Here is a 15,445-nt window from a genome sequence, read left to right on the forward strand (position 1 = left end):
CTCGAGCAGTGTCGGAGCCAAAAAGGAGTCGCTCAGATTTGACCGCACCCAGTGCAACTTCAGGTTTGTCACGTGTCCTGAGGTTCCATTTAAACTTTCCTTTGTAATCTGAATGAATCGCACTGAAGCCTAGTTCACTCACGATCAATGGCAAATACCTGGTCTGAAGGTAGCTTAAAGGAAGCAGTTCTCAGCACCAGAGTGGCCGATAAAGTGTCTGATGCTAAGCTGTTAGCATGTTGCTGAGCCTCTTCAGAGCCTCTCCGCTTCTTCTGAGGAATGTTCCGGACACTATGGTGTCCAACATGAATGAATCCCACATTCATTTGCCATGAATGGAGAGTGAACTCAGCTTCAGCACAATTCATTGAGATAAAAAAAGGCCCGACTCCGCGTAGCTCGAGCCGATATGAGTTAGCATCAGCCGACGAGTCGTTTAGTTTTGAAGGAACGAAACGCTGTTTGTGAGAGTCAGTCCAGTCTTGTGTTCTGGCACCGGTGGACTTTGTTTAGCTCAAGTCTCTGGCTGCAGTGTCAGAAGCTCACGGAAGAGAAGCAGACGGTTTCAGTACATGACACACAATTGATGGAAAAAAAAGTTCCTTGTCTGACATAAATCACGTGACGGAGTTGCTCTCGTCCATCATTTCCTTGTCTCTGGCGCCCCCTGTTGGTCGTGAACCAGTACCACACATTAAAATCAGTTAGTTCCTGAGAGCAGCTCGGATGAGCCAGAACATTATGACCCCTGACTGTGCTCACCTGAGAGGAGCGTCCTGGGGGCTGATCTGGGACAGGTGGGTGGAGAGCGGCGAAGGTGAGGGTGGCGCTCTCACCGGATGACGTCATCATAGGGGTGGGGGAGGAGGAGGGACCACGGGAGATACGAAGGTCCTGGAGCTCAGAGACAGGTGTGCAGAGCTTCACAGGAGAAGAGCATCAGAGAGGAACACGCCTGACTGTGGCTCCTGCTCACATGCACGCTTCACACACGTGTGTCTCTGCATCCTTGCGGGGACCTCTCCTGGCTCAGCTCAATCAGGACTTGGAACCAAACTGGAAGCCGCTTATTTTGACGCTTTAACACTGTAATTCAGACATAACCTTGTGGGCTCCTGTTTCCAAGAAGTGGCCCCACAAGCGCAGCTCAACCCAACACACACTCCAGTGAAAGACAGAAGGCAGTGCAGTGGTGATGCTGGGACGCTTCAGGTCAGACTCACCCGCGAGTCAGAGCCCGTCCAGACTCATCTGTCCTCGCCGTGACATCAGAGGAGGGCCGTCTTCCAGAGGACGCACACTCACACACACACACGCACGCACTGGCTTGAGGTGAAGGAAGCTGACACTCGGTGAGAGGCGCCGTCCTCAGAGGACGTGTCACCAGTCCATCACACGACTGAAACACACACACACACACACACACACACAAACCTGATGGCGGTTTAGCGTCCGGACTTGACCTTCGCGCTGTCAGTGTGGGACCAAACGTGAGCTCTCACCTCTCTGGAACTCGGTGTTTGTTCATGCCACGCTCGTGTTGCCTGTCTGTTGTGTTGGAGCCTCCAGTGCTGTGTTTCCAGGAAACCGTCGAGGCGACCGGAACTGTCGGACGCCGGTGGCCATTTTGATGGATGTTGTGTTTGTTAATGAGGACAGATGATGAGATGGATGGCGAGGGAATCCGGGGTGGGACTCGAGCGTCGACCACTTCCTAGTCTCTGGTTGCCACTCTGCACTCTGGGAAATGACGGCTGCCAGGAGACGCCTGGTCATGTGACCGCAGCAGCAGCAGCACCATCAAACTGCAGTGATGTCACCGCCGGAGCCGTGCTGCCGCCGCTCACATGATGGATCACATGACCACAGCGACACCCTATTTGCAATTCACAGCTGGTTTGTGTTCCTGATTTGCATGTTCTGGATAATTGGAGAAGTGTCAGTGCTCGCACCCACACGGAGCACTGGGAGTCGTGGTGAGACAAGCCAAGGTCGTGTGGCGTCCTTGAGGGTTGGGTCACTTTAGGCGTTCATTAGGCTGTCCCTCCAGCAGGTGGCGATGTTGACATCGCAACTGTCAGTTCCAACCAATCCGCTGAGGCGCTGAACTTTCATCCAATCACTGCGACTTTCCCGCCAACTCCAGCCGTCACTCGAGTCTCCCTTGGCCCCGCCCTCTGCAGATCCCCTCCCTCCCAGTTGAGATGAAGTGCAACTCCAAACGCTCATATTGTACCACAAATCTTGGGGCCAAGGCTCGCGGTTCAGACGTGAAGGATCCTGAATCCTAGATGTCCAGATTCCCATGATGGACCCGTAGAACAGAGGGAAGTCAGAACTGAGGAAGTGAGTGGTGCAGCGTCACTATAAACCAACATGGCCGACCTCCAGCTCCACCTCTCTCCAGGCTGTTTCTGAGCCTTGAGATCCCGACCCTGATCACTGTTTTCATTGGCTACTGAACAACCCTCAGACTCCGCCCCCAACCAAACCTCCATCAGGCTCCGCCCTCGTGAGGAACAAGACAAGGCATCAGCCCGGAAACTGCTCATGGCGCACCACCTCGTAAAAGATGGCCTCATTTTACCCTCCGTTTTTATTTAGCATCTGCATTTGTTGATTGATCTTCTCCAGATATATTCCACACTGAAAACTGTCACTAGTTTTTGACAAGCCCATTTGCAAAGCTCCTTCCTTCCCGTCATGTTGGTCCAGCACCATAAATGACCCCCACTTTCACTGAAAAAAAACCTGCCGCAACAGTCCTGGCGGAGCTGTCGCGTGTCGTCCACAGCCGCGGGTGAGACGTGAAGCCTGGTACGGCTCCACTGCCGGGGCCCTCCCCGTGAAGGAGTCTGCACTCTGCACCCTGACAAGACGTGGCACGCCGCCCCATCAGGTCAGCCTCAGCTCTGGCTCAGCAGGTGGCCGGGGGGCGGCGGAGCGTGCGGGTCAGAGCGGGTCACGCCCAAGTTCTCCGGGTTCAAGAGGTGAGACATCAGGGCCGGCCACTCGTCAGTCGCGGGTCAATGTGAAGACAAGTGGAAGACACATCCGTCTGTCAGGTCTGCGGTCATCGAGTCGGTAGCATGTCGCCACTCACGCTAGCTCGCCGTCACCGAGCGGCGGGTTTCCGTCTGACTGCACCAAGAGCTCGCCTGCACTCAGAAACCCTCCGAGCTCCGTGACCTTCACATAAACCCGAGCAGCATCCAGGTCCATGTCAGCGCAGAGGTGAGTCACGGGTCGACCTGTGACCCGCCATTTTCTCAGCTCCCAACGCCGGCGTGACACGTGACTGGCCGTCCGGACGTGTTTTCAGCAGCATCTGCCACATCGGCATCCAGCTAGTTCTACCTCGCACCAGCGCTGAGGACGGACCGACCAAATGGTGTGTGTGTGTGTGTCCTCGTACTGCTGTACTAGTGGGGACCAATTCTTGGTCGGGAGGCTGGGGTGTGACTTTAAGACAAATCTAATTTTGACTTTTAAAGTCTTTTGCTGTTTCTGTTTCACGTTTAAGTTCACCTGAGAGTTTCAAAGCAACTTCTAATGAAGCAATCACAAGCTAGCACAGAGTGAAACACATCTCCACACCAACACACTTCTGAGGAAACACACATGCGCTCTGCACTGTGGCACACACCACCAGTTACTCACACACACACACACACACAACCGACGAGCCAGCATTCGCAGCTGAGGCTCAGGATGTGGGGACCACACCGGCTCACGCTAGCCATAACACAGCTCAGGACGTACAAACAAAAATAGATTTAATGTATTTACAACAAACGTACAATCATGTTTCCCAACTTTACAGCACAAAAAGCGTCTAATCAAAATGTAACGACTTTAATTATAAAAATGAAAAAGGCAACAGAGCAAATCAAAACTTTGAGTGGCGCTTCAGAAAACCAAACATTTTCCCCGAACATCGCAAAGGTTTTTTGTTTCAGAGGTTTCCTGCAGAGACACACTGCTCCACAGAAGGAGACGCAGGTTCACGTTCGGGCGCGGCTCGGGCTACGTCAACACGGGCAGCAAGGACGCTAGCAAGCCAGTCACGTGTGAATCCGGAGCGTTGCATGGGCCTCCAGCGGCGACATATTGGGAAGCAGCTAGCTTGTAGCGTGGGACGGAAGCTGTGGTGTGTCTCTCAAGTATAACAGCTACGAGCTGTAGTTAAAAACACCGCAAAGAAAAGAGTGCCGGGATAATCAGCTGCGGCGCTTAGCTAACTAACGTGGTCGGAGCTGGAGGACGAGGTCAAACTGTTCTTTGCGCCACCTGCAGCCCAAACCCTGATGCACAGCTAGCAGCTAGCAGCACGTCTCACTACAAACTACATTCCTTGACAGCGGCTTCCTCTTTGGCTAGCTGCTAGCATCCTTGACCAACAAGCGTAAATAGAATGAGAGCTATTGCGCCATAAATAACATGCTAGTGGATGTTGTATAGCAGCTAACATGCACTATAATGGACAGGCCACTAGGAGGCGCTACTTTTGTTAAAAGAAAGATATATGCTTTGTTGACTATCATCTTATAAGCTAGTCATATCTATTTATAATAAACTTTCTGGCGACTTCACATTCACGCTGTTTCATCGCGCTTTGATCTGAGTGCATCTCGGTTCCGTCTGTCAGTTAAACACCTTCAGCAAAGTAGCGTCAACAGAGAGGTGAAAGCAGCGAGCTAGCGTGGCACCTCAGCTATGTTGACTGGTCAATACTGATTCACTTGAACACGTGGGGGCGCATGTGAGCCGGCTAATTGGTGTGGTGCGACGCAGACATGTCAGTGTGAGGAGAAACGGGCTCCGAGGAGAGAAGACCGCGCAGTGCAGTCAAGAAGGAGAGTGTGAGCGGAGACGACAATTTGAGAGCGACAAACAAACGCTCCCTCTGTGTTTTGGTTCCTGTTGCTGTGCTGCAGAAGCAGCAACAGTCCAGACGAGCGTTAGCCATGGACTCACACAGCTAGCGCTTGTCTGCTTGCTAGCTAGCTAGCTATCTGCGTGTCCTTGTGATGTACATAATGTGCTCGCTGAGGAATCTGTCCCGACACCTTGGTTCTTATGGTCTCATGTTTCCGACTTGGACTCGATTTCAGTGACATGTTTGCGGATTTGTGGCGATGAGAGGAGGAAGCATCCATTAAGAACATGTGAGCGGCCGAACTCTGAGCAGCTTAAGGTAGTGGGATCACATCATCACCTAATCTTAGCTGGCGCCGCAGATAGCGTCAATTCAGCGTCAAGTTTCAAGTAAAAGCAATGAATCTTCATCCGACCACAAATACGCGTCGAGTCACTCGCGCGCTGGAGAGAGCCGCCAACCCCCGAGCTTTCAAATGGAGAATTGGAGAATTGAGCTCAACATCGCCACCTTTACTGTCACGCTCAAGTCCAGTCCAGACAGAGTCTTGTGAGTCCAGAGTTCACCATGTTGTGACGTCAAAATACGGGACTTGCTCGTGAGACCGCAAGCCTGACATTTGAAAAAAATCACAACGCTGTTCAGTTAGCGCCCCCACACGGCCAAATCCTTCCAGCGTTTGTGGAGTGCTGCTTTCCAGCACCTCACACAACAAAAGTGTCACAGGTTCCTCTGCCAGAGTCACAGCCCACCTGGCTGCTCTAGCGCCCCCTGGATCGTCATGCAGGAAACCTCTGCGCTGCTTCATGTCTCACGCCCTCCATTGTTCCTAACCAGTCCGCCTTGACGCGCACAACACTGAGGTACGACCAAGTGTTAGCCGAAAGCTAAAGCTGGTGATGTCACTGTCGCTAAATGACGGACGACTCACACAGCGGCTAATGCTACGTGTTGAAACGGTGAAGCTACAAGTTTGCCCCGCCTCCTCTGCCCCACCGGGCTCCCGGCATCAGGGGACCCACTGCTGCACCGGCGATAAATATGTTTGGTGAGTCTCCTTCAGCAGAGTACAGTATCACAGTAAAACTCTTTATCCGTAGCGTGTTAGCATTCGCACTTGCTAGCGTAGGTCGGATCAGCATGCGGCTATTCTCGGTGTGGTGTGCAGTCGTCAACAAAAGAGAGCTTCGAGTTGTGGAATGGAACGCGGCTGAAGGTGCGGCCTCACTCCCTGACAGCAGGGGGCGACAGGATTGGCCTTGGTGACCCTCTACAAGGCGGACTCCATGTTGTCGCAGGTGTCGGGCTCCTCCAGGTTGTAAATGAACTTGGTCCTGCTGGCCGGGTTGTGGCTCAGCTCTCGGCCCAGATTGTCCAGCGTGACGTTGGAGGAGAAGAGCTCGGTGGGCGTCAGGTAGCCCTCGTGGCTCTTGATGTACTTCCTGTAGTTCTTGCGCAGGCACTGCCAGGTGGTGGCGTACAGCAGGAAGGCGGACGACTTGAGCACGATGGCGATGCTGACGTACAGGTGTCGGTAGGCCACGTTGTCGTAGAGCATGCAGGCGCCCTTCTCCCCGCACACCGAGCTCCAGAACAAGCAGGTGGAGTCGATGCCCATCCCGAAGATCAGCGGCGGCGGGATGAAGCCTGCGGGCGAGACGCGGCGCCACGGTGAAGGCGTGTCCACGTGCAGGAGGATCAGCCACTCACCGATCAGCCGCAGCAGCAGGAAGAGCAGGCCCAGCGCGTAGGACTTGAGCTCCGGACTCACGGTTCTGCAGACACAGGTTCAGTCCGTCAGGACGCGGACTCTCGCCCCCTAGAGGACTGTCGGTGCACAAGTTCCCACGAGGACGGACCTAGCCGGAGAGTCCACATCTGGACCGGATCTTGGGTCAGTGACGTCGTTTCATCCTGTGAACCGAGCTGTAGCCACCGGCCAGTCATTTCTCACCGTGGCGCCCTCTAGAGGGCAGCTGAGGCTTTGCATTTGCCTTCAGGAACGCAAAAGACTGAAGCGGAGTTCAAGTGAGCGCCGACTCCCGGCTGTGACGTGGAGCGCAGCCTGGGCCGCCCTCCACAGGAAGAGGCTCAGGGAGCGCGGACCTTGGTCTGGGCCACACTGAGGACCATTGTCTGCAGCAGGGGCCGTCTACACTGTCATGCCATAACCATCTTTGACTTTGCGATCCCCTTTTTGCGACACTGTTGCTCCTTCTTGTGAAAACTCAGTCAAGCATTTGCAAGGACCATGACGCGTCCTCCATTGTTTATGAGAGGCGCGTGCTGACGCGGCGGGGGCAGCAGGGCCTCGGAACAGCGGTCCCTACCTGATGAGGATGATGACGGACGGCGTCTGGGCCATGGCGCCGATCATGCTGCACACGCAGATGACGCACAGGAAGGTGAGGAAGGCCTGCTGACAGCCGGGACTGGGACACTTCCCGGGCAGAGCCACCGCCTCGTCCGCGCTGCTGGACACGCAGGTGCAGCCCGTCAGGTTCTGGCACCCGGAGGAGGAAGACGTGAGTGGAGGCGGCGAGGACAGGTGCCGACGCTCACTCACCGGCTTGGTGCAGCCGGCGAAGCAGGCCGAGAGGTAAGTGACTCCGTTGGATCCGCAGACGGGACTGACGGAGGCGGTGTAGCAGTTGCAGGTGCTGATGCAGGGAGACTCGGGGCGCTGCCACGACCTCAGGCTCCTGCGGAGGCGGGACGCACACACACACACACACACACACACAGCTGTAGGCAGCAGGCGCTCGTCATGCTGCGGCCGCGGCGTGGGCGGGCCTTACTCGTTGCCATAGGCCACGGTCACCCCGGCGACGGGGCCGGTGTCACAGCCCAGGAAGAGGAAGGACACGTAGCAGGCGGTGGACACCAGGTTGACCAGCACCGCCATGCGGACGGCGCCCAGAGCCGACAGGTTGAGCTTCTTCACCAGCAGCCCTCCGAGGAAGATCCCCAGACAGGCGCAGGGGATGGCGGTCAGACCTGCAGACGGCGGGGGTCAGAAGCCGCGTCCACCCCCAGCCCAGCCGGTCACGCGGAGGCCTACCCAGCAGCTGATTGGCCGAGGAGGTGGTGAGGTTGAACTGCTGCTCCAGGTACTTCCCCAGGAAGGCGGCGAAGCCAGCCACCACGGCGATCTCCATGCAGGCGGCCAGCGTGACGCAGCTGAAGACCGGGTTGGACAGAAGGTGCCGAGTGACCCGCGGGATCACTGGCTCCGCCCACACACAAGCCACGTTATTGCAGCAGAGGCCGCCGACAGGCAGCGGATCAAGCCCCGCCTCCTCACCTCGCAGATGCTGGCACACCGACAGCCCGCTGTTCATGTCAAAGCCGTAGACGGCTTTGGGGCCCGGGCAGTCCGGGCTGACGGAGGGGGGCAGCATGGCCTGCTCGCTCTCCCCCCCACCGTCCTGCTGGTCCAGGACCTGCGGGAAGCCGAACATGAAGATGGCCGACAGGAAAAGTAAGGCACCACAGAGGAGGAAGCCGCCCCACCACGCCCCAATCCAGCGGGGGTCGTCGGGGGTGATGTCCAGAGTACCTGAGCAGAAGCAGAGACGGAGCGTCAGTCACCGGCGGCGGCACGGCCACAGAGGCGTCTCGTCAACTCACTGGTGTCGATGAACACGGCATCAACGTAGACTTTGGTGCACATGGATCCCAGGATGAAGCCGCAGGCCGGTCCGAACACTAACGTGGAAAACAAAATACCTGCAAGACAGGGATGAGGGCTTAGCCGACCCGCCTGTAGTTCTGCTGCGGCGCCACAAGATGGCAGCAGAGCGACGGAGAAGCACCCGCGGGCTGAGCGCGTGGGTCTCGTCACGCGCGCAGGTTTGTCTCTCTCTGCCCTTGTGAGGACCTCTCCTGGCCATCACCCTTTCCCCGGCCTCTAAACACACGGCTCACCTGAACCAGGACTCTGAACCAGACTGGAACCCACTTGGAATCACCCGGTCATTTGAACCCTCAGATTGAGGCTGAACCTTGTGGGGTCCGGCAAAAGCTGTGTGTCTCCAAGAACAGCTCCCCACAAGTCAAGCTGTACCAGCACCACACACACACACACACACAGTGGTGGCCGCGGGCCCTGCTGGCCGGTGCCGCTCGCCCACGCTCGTGCTGCTGGACAGCAGGCCTGCTGACCGCACGGTGACAGAGGGACACAGCGCAGGTCATTTCAGTCCAGTCTCCCTGACAGGACTCGGGTTCACAGCCACGGTGCAGGTACCACACCTGTCCCACCTGTGGTGACGTCACATCCGGCATGTGCCATATCTTTTACTGAAGGTTTTAATGAGCCAGAGGACATTGAAATGAAGGATTTCAAGGCGCTTTCTACCACATGTGCAGCATTTCTGTCCACAAAATACCATGTTTGCCATCGAATCGTTTACGAAGTGTGCGGGGCATTGTTTTTATTTGATATCACACACAAATCTAAATAGACTCCACAGCAATAATTATGCACATCTGAAGGTATTTTCAGTCATTTAGTCGTAAAAACAATCGCAGTACGTGTCCGTGGCCAATCACGAGGCGTTGTTCCTCAGACCGAGGAGAAGAACGGACGTAAACAATTTATTTCAATTTCCTCTGGCTCATTAAAACACTTAAAAAAGATGGTATATGCTGGATGTGACGTCACCACTCCGCGGCAGGTAGGACACGTTTGGTATCTGCACCGGAAGTGGCACCTTCTCCCGGTACATGCTACATGCTAGCTTAGTCCAGCTACTGGCTACATGCTAGCTTAGTCCAGCTACTGGCTACATTCTAGCTTAGTCCAGCTACTGACTACATGCTAGCTTAGTCCAGTGACTGGCTACATGCTAGCTTAGTCCAGAGACTGGCTACATGCTAGCTTAGTCCAGAGACTGGCTACATGCTAGCTTAGTCCAGAGACTGGCTACATGCTAGCTTAGTCCAGCTACTGGCTACATTCTAGCTTAGTCCAGTGACTGGCTACATGCTAGCTTAGTCCAGAGACTGGCTACATGCTAGCTTAGTCCAGCTACTGGCTACATTCTAGCTTAGTCCAGTGACTGGCTACATGCTAGCTTAGTCCAGCTACTGACTACATGCTAGCTTAGTCCTGCTAGTGACTGGCTACATGCTAGCTTAGTCCAGCTACTGACTACATGCTAGCTTAGTCCAGCTACTGACTACATGCTAGCTTAGTCCAGCTACTGGCTACATGCTAGCTGAGTCCAGCTACTGGCTACATTCTAGCTGAGTCCAGCTACTGACTACATGCTAGCTTAGTCCAGCTACTGACTACATTCTAGCTTAGTCCAGTGACTGGCTACATGCTAGCTTAGTCCAGCTACTGGCTACATTCTAGCTGAGTCCAGCTACTGGCTACATTCTAGCTGAGTCCAGCTACTGGCTACATGCTAGCTTAGTCCAGCTACTGACTACATTCTAGCTTAGTCCAGTGACTGGCTACATGCTAGCTTAGTCCAGCTACTGGCTACATTCTAGCTGAGTCCAGCTACTGGCTACATTCTAGCTGAGTCCAGCTACTGGCTACATTCTAGCTTAGTCCAGTGACTGGCTACATGCTAGCTGAGTCCAGCTACTGGCTACATTCTAGCTGAGTCCAGCTACTGACTACATGCTAGCTTAGTCCTGCTAGTGACTGGCTACATGCTAGCTTAGTCCTGCTAGTGACTGGCTACATGCTAGCTTAGTCCAGCTACTGACTACATGCTAGCTTAGTCCTGCTAGTGACTGGCTACATGCTAGCTTAGTCCAGCTACTGGCTACATTCTAGCTGAGTCCAGCTACTGGCTACATTCTAGCTGAGTCCAGCTACTGGCTACATGCTAGCTTAGTCCAGCTACTGACTACATTCTAGCTTAGTCCAGTGACTGGCTACATGCTAGCTTAGTCCAGCTACTGGCTACATTCTAGCTGAGTCCAGCTACTGGCTACATTCTAGCTGAGTCCAGCTACTGGCTACATTCTAGCTTAGTCCAGTGACTGGCTACATGCTAGCTTAGTCCAGCTACTGGCTACATTCTGGCTTAGTCCAGTGACTGGCTACATGCTAGCTTAGTCCAGCTACTGACTACATGCTAGCTTAGTCCTGCTAGTGACTGGCTACATGCTAGCTTAGTCCAGCTACTGACTACATGCTAGCTTAGTCCAGCTACTGACTACATGCTAGCTTAGTCCAGCTACTGGCTACATGCTAGCTGAGTCCAGCTACTGGCTACATTCTAGCTGAGTCCAGCTACTGACTACATGCTAGCTTAGTCCAGCTACTGACTACATTCTAGCTTAGTCCAGTGACTGGCTACATGCTAGCTTAGTCCAGTGACTGGCTACATGCTAGCTTAGTCCAGAGACTGGCTACATGCTAGCTTAGTCCAGACACTGGCTACATGCTAGCTTAGTCCAGCTACTGACTACATGCTAGCTTAGTCCTGCTAGTGACTGGCTACATGCTAGCTTAGTCCTGCTAGTGACTGCATCATCCGTCTCGTGGAGTCCAACTAGGAGAAATGTCAGTTTCTCTCCCACAGTCAGTCGGACCTCAGTGATGACGCTGTTTGACCCAGATGCTGCGCATGACGAGGAGTCAGAGCGACAGCAATTATCTGACTCGGCTGCGATGGTTTCAGGGAAAGCTAAATATAGTGTTGCCACTTCAGGATGATCAAACGATGTCAGAGACGCAAGGAGGAGTGGATCAGAGGAGGAGGGGGCGGAGGCTCCCCCGCAGGAGCGAGTTCTGAACCCACCAGAGGCTTCGGTGACGGGCCATGAGAGTCACATCCGGGGCAGAGACCGTGTTTGTTATCGGACCCAGAGCCCAGTTCCTCCACCCATCCTCTGAGTCTGGGCCCGGGCCGCTCCACCAGGGGTCTCCTGAGGTGGACCTGGTCTGGGAGGAGAAGGCAGGTTCCGGTCCACTTCCCAACCAACCGGGTTCGGATCCGGAGCGGCACAAAGAGAGCGGCAGGTGAAGGTCGCCGGGATGAGAGCGCTGACTCAGCGGCTGCAGCGGCGGGACTCGGAGTAAAGAGGTCCATGAGTTCCCACTGTCCTGCTCTTTTAAGCCCTCAGCGACACCTGGCTCTGCCCCGGGGCCTCCACCCACCCAGCTGTGTCCTGGAGGAGCAGAGGCTCCACTCTGAGTCTCTCCTGGGTGACGCGCCCGCCCACCCTGAGGCCCTTGGTGGACACAGTGGCTCTGCCTGTGGGCCCACCGTCGCACCTGAGTCACGAGCCGTGACCCCAAACATGAAACCTCCTGAAACAGGTCACACGGAGGTTGGTTCATTCTCCACAGGGATGACGTCATGTTCTCAGCAGCGTGAGGCAGAGACGGATCACGAGCGTAGCCGCCCACTGTGGCGCCCGCAGTCACCGAGCTAGGTCGAAAAACGCAAAGTCTGGTGAGGTCATGAAGCCATTGCGAGTTGCACTCGGGTCGGCTCTCATGCACGCTGAGACTCGCGTTGCAAGACTCCCTGCTGAGCTCAGGTGACTCACAGACGGAGTCACAGTTGATCCATCTTTGCCTCCGTCTCATCTTCATCTGAGCAACAGGAAGTGATGTCATCTGAGGCCGGCCAGGGTCACATGACTGGACCGGGCCGGGCGGTGGAGCGCCCCCCCCTCCCCCCCGGGACCCGCTCAGGAAGTGTTGTTATGAGAGGGAAGCAGCAGCAAACATCTCTGCTGTAATCGCATCCCGATCGATGGCAGTAATGTGCGCCGCGACGGCGCCGACACGACTCATCGCGCTCGGGTGATGGACCGGACCTGTCGGGTGACAGGCGATCAATAATCCAATTAGGGTCCCGAGCAGACGCTCCATACATCGACGCCCCGCGGGGGCGGGACCACTGGGGGCGCTACTGCACACAGGTGTGTGAACCTTGTAGCGCCCTCTACTGCTCCTGAGCATCTCTGAGCTGAGGCGAGCATTGTTAGCTATGTGAGCTACGTGGCTAACACACTCTTTTCCAGGAGCAGATAGCGAAGGAACGACGCTCCACAGGGCACCAGGCTAGCGATGGTCCACGTATGCACTGCACGGACATGTACAACTCCACCACAGAAACACTCCTAAATACATGTGTCGAACAATGCCGTGTGCTAGCATGCTAACAGTTAGCATCAGCTTGATTTTGCTGGTCCTCGCGGGTCAGTGGGACTCCAGTGTTCCCTCGCGCGACAGCTTGACCCCAGCTGTTAGCTCACACGGCAGCAGCGTGACCTTCGGACGCCGCGCTGCCGTTTCTTCACACCCTCAGACGTGCCGAGTCAGCAGAGACGAGGAGCCTCCATCAGGGGCCACCGGGGCCCAGATGATGGGAGCGGTCGCCTGCTGCCATGGTGACAGTAACCGTGGCTGTCAAACCGTTGCCACGGTGATGGTGAGCCGCATCATCGCGTGGCGTGGTGGCAACTCCAAGACCTGACTCGGTGTTGCTATGGCAACAGTGTGGCCACTGACCAGCCTGATGTTCAGCACAGGTGTTGTCATGGCGGCAGCGGTGACGTCACGCAGCAGCGGTTTGAGCGGTCGTCACCATGGCGACGGTCTCCTGAGTGTAAACAGCACTGCTCATCTCCAGCGACCCCGGCGGGTTCGTGGCGGCGCTCTGCCAAAGTTGCCCCGGCAACAGACCGGCAGAAGCTCGGCGACCGGCGTAAACAAGCGCGATGACGTCATCAAGCGGCGACAGCGCGGCGCTCACCTATGTACAGAGACGAGTCCTTCCTGTGGACGTGGTCGTCGATGTAGGACACCCCCAGCGGCTGCACCGGCGTGGCGCCGATCCCCAGCAGGACTTGGGCCCCGATCAGGAGCAGGTACATCATGTTGGTGTTGGCCCGGTTGCCACAGTTAAATCCTGCATCTGGGTTCTCGGACCTGGAGGCGTTGGAGCAGACGTCCCGGCCGTCCTCGGCGTGCCACGAGTCCTCGGCGTCGTACTCATACTGGTGCGTCAGGAACTCGGGCAGCGCCGACAGCAAGGCGCCCAGCGCCATGACGATCCCGCCGCAGCCGATCAGCCGGGGCCGGTGGGCCTTGGCGCCGAAGTAGCTGACGAAGAGGATGAGCGCCAGGTTTCCGATCTCGAAGCTGCTGGCGATGACGCCCACGTCGGCGCTCTGGAGGTTGAAGCGGCGCTCCAGCGTGGTCAGGACGCTGACCTGCGGCGGAGAGAGAGCGTGAGACGCCGACGGCCGACGAGGAGACGACGGGGATGGAGGCGGACGTGACCTCACTCTGGTGTGGCTCTTCAGTGGGACAGCAAAGTACTGCAGTACTGCACACGCGTCCCCGACAGTACAGCGGCGCTAAGCACATCACACTGTCCGAGAGGTTCCCGCGTCAGACTGCACCAAGTGAAGATCCACGCCGGAGCGAGGTCACCACCGGCCGCCTCGTCATCGCGCCTGCTGACGTCATGACGGCAGGGGTGAGGTCATCGCTGGAGACGACCTCCCGGGCCGGTGTTTCGTAACCCCCCCACCCCCACCCTCCGCGGATCCTCCACAGCGCGCTGCTGCAGAGGCCCCACGCGCACGCGACCGTCCCTCGCGGGGTGACGGAGCCTCACCAGGTACGCGCCCACGGTGCCCTGGGCCAACATGAGCGCGCACTCCGACACCAGGAAGATCTTGATGTTGGAGAAGCAGGAGCTCTTCTTCTGGCTGTCCGGCTCCGGCTCCGGCTCGTCGGCGCCGCTCCGCTCGGTGCAGAGCTGGTTCTTCACCTGCATCCTGCGGTCCGGACGCTCGGCGTGGCGGAGGACGGGTTCGCGCCGGCGGGGAGCATCTGCGGGAGGACACGCAGCTAGACGCGCTGCTGTCCGCGGGGAGCGCGCGCGCGCTCGGCCCGGCCCGATGGCGACATTCCGCTGGCTGGTTCCGAGCCGCCGGAGCCGACTGGATGGGATGTGTCAGCCCGGTTCTGAGCCGGAGCTGGCGAGGACGCTCCGCCCCTCCCTTCCCTCACCCTCCTCCTCCCCCCTCCCCCCCGCCGGACGCTCGACACGTCCGGACCCGTCCTCGCGGACCCGGATCGAGTCGATCGTATTTCACTCGCCTTCGTTTGGTCCCGCAGTCACGTGGTCACGCTCCAGCTCAGGACCCGCTTCACCTTCGTCTCAGACGCGGTTTGGTTTCTTTTCATTGGAAACATTCAAACCAGGTGTTGGTTGCAGTGAGGAAATGTTGTTTCACATTCGTTTGGTTTTCAATATTGCAGCGAAACCGCGCATCAGCGTGGAAAACACTTCCGGTGTTTTTCTAAAACACTTCCGGTGGGTCTCCATTAAAGTAGCTTTTCAAGTCTGACTTTATTCGCTCCGTCTCTTTCCATAATTTGCGTTGTGTTGGTGTGACTCAAATGGTGTTTGTGAGGCACATGGAGCCCCGAGGCTCCAGGGGTTGCTCCGTCTCTGTTGGACTCACCTCAGCCAGTGGGACTCCCCTGGGTGCCTTGTTGGACTCTGCTGTCTGGTCTCTGTCACTCGGACCCGCGCCGCTGGTCTGGAGTCTCGGGCTGGTGGACCTGGG

General features: G+C 56.6%; 1 protein-coding gene across 3 annotated transcripts; it reads right to left on the reverse strand.

Annotated features, from left to right (window-relative positions):
* Positions 1–446: 446 nt before the first annotated feature.
* LOC128759435 (solute carrier organic anion transporter family member 3A1-like) lies at positions 447–14,851 on the reverse strand. 3 transcript variants are annotated; one of them, XM_053866376.1, is made up of 10 exons: positions 14,485–14,851; positions 13,615–14,074; positions 8,510–8,608; positions 8,184–8,438; positions 7,941–8,105; positions 7,678–7,876; positions 7,446–7,581; positions 7,210–7,382; positions 6,590–6,654; positions 447–6,526 (listed from the first exon to the last, which is right to left on the reverse strand). In XM_053866376.1, exons 1-10 carry the CDS (start codon positions 14,644–14,646, stop codon positions 6,150–6,152), a joined length of 2,091 nt encoding a protein of 696 aa, XP_053722351.1. In that variant the 5' UTR covers positions 14,647–14,851; the 3' UTR covers positions 447–6,149. The 3 variants fall into 3 exon arrangements, with proteins under 3 accessions (XP_053722351.1, XP_053722352.1, XP_053722349.1); XM_053866377.1 differs by lacking the exon at positions 14,485–14,851 and adding an exon at positions 14,145–14,381; XM_053866374.1 differs by having other exon boundaries at positions 7,210–7,581.
* Positions 14,852–15,445: the final 594 nt, after the last annotated feature.

Source organism: Synchiropus splendidus, chromosome 5, assembly GCF_027744825.2.
Source record: "Synchiropus splendidus isolate RoL2022-P1 chromosome 5, RoL_Sspl_1.0, whole genome shotgun sequence".
NCBI lineage: Eukaryota > Metazoa > Chordata > Actinopteri > Syngnathiformes > Callionymidae > Synchiropus > Synchiropus splendidus.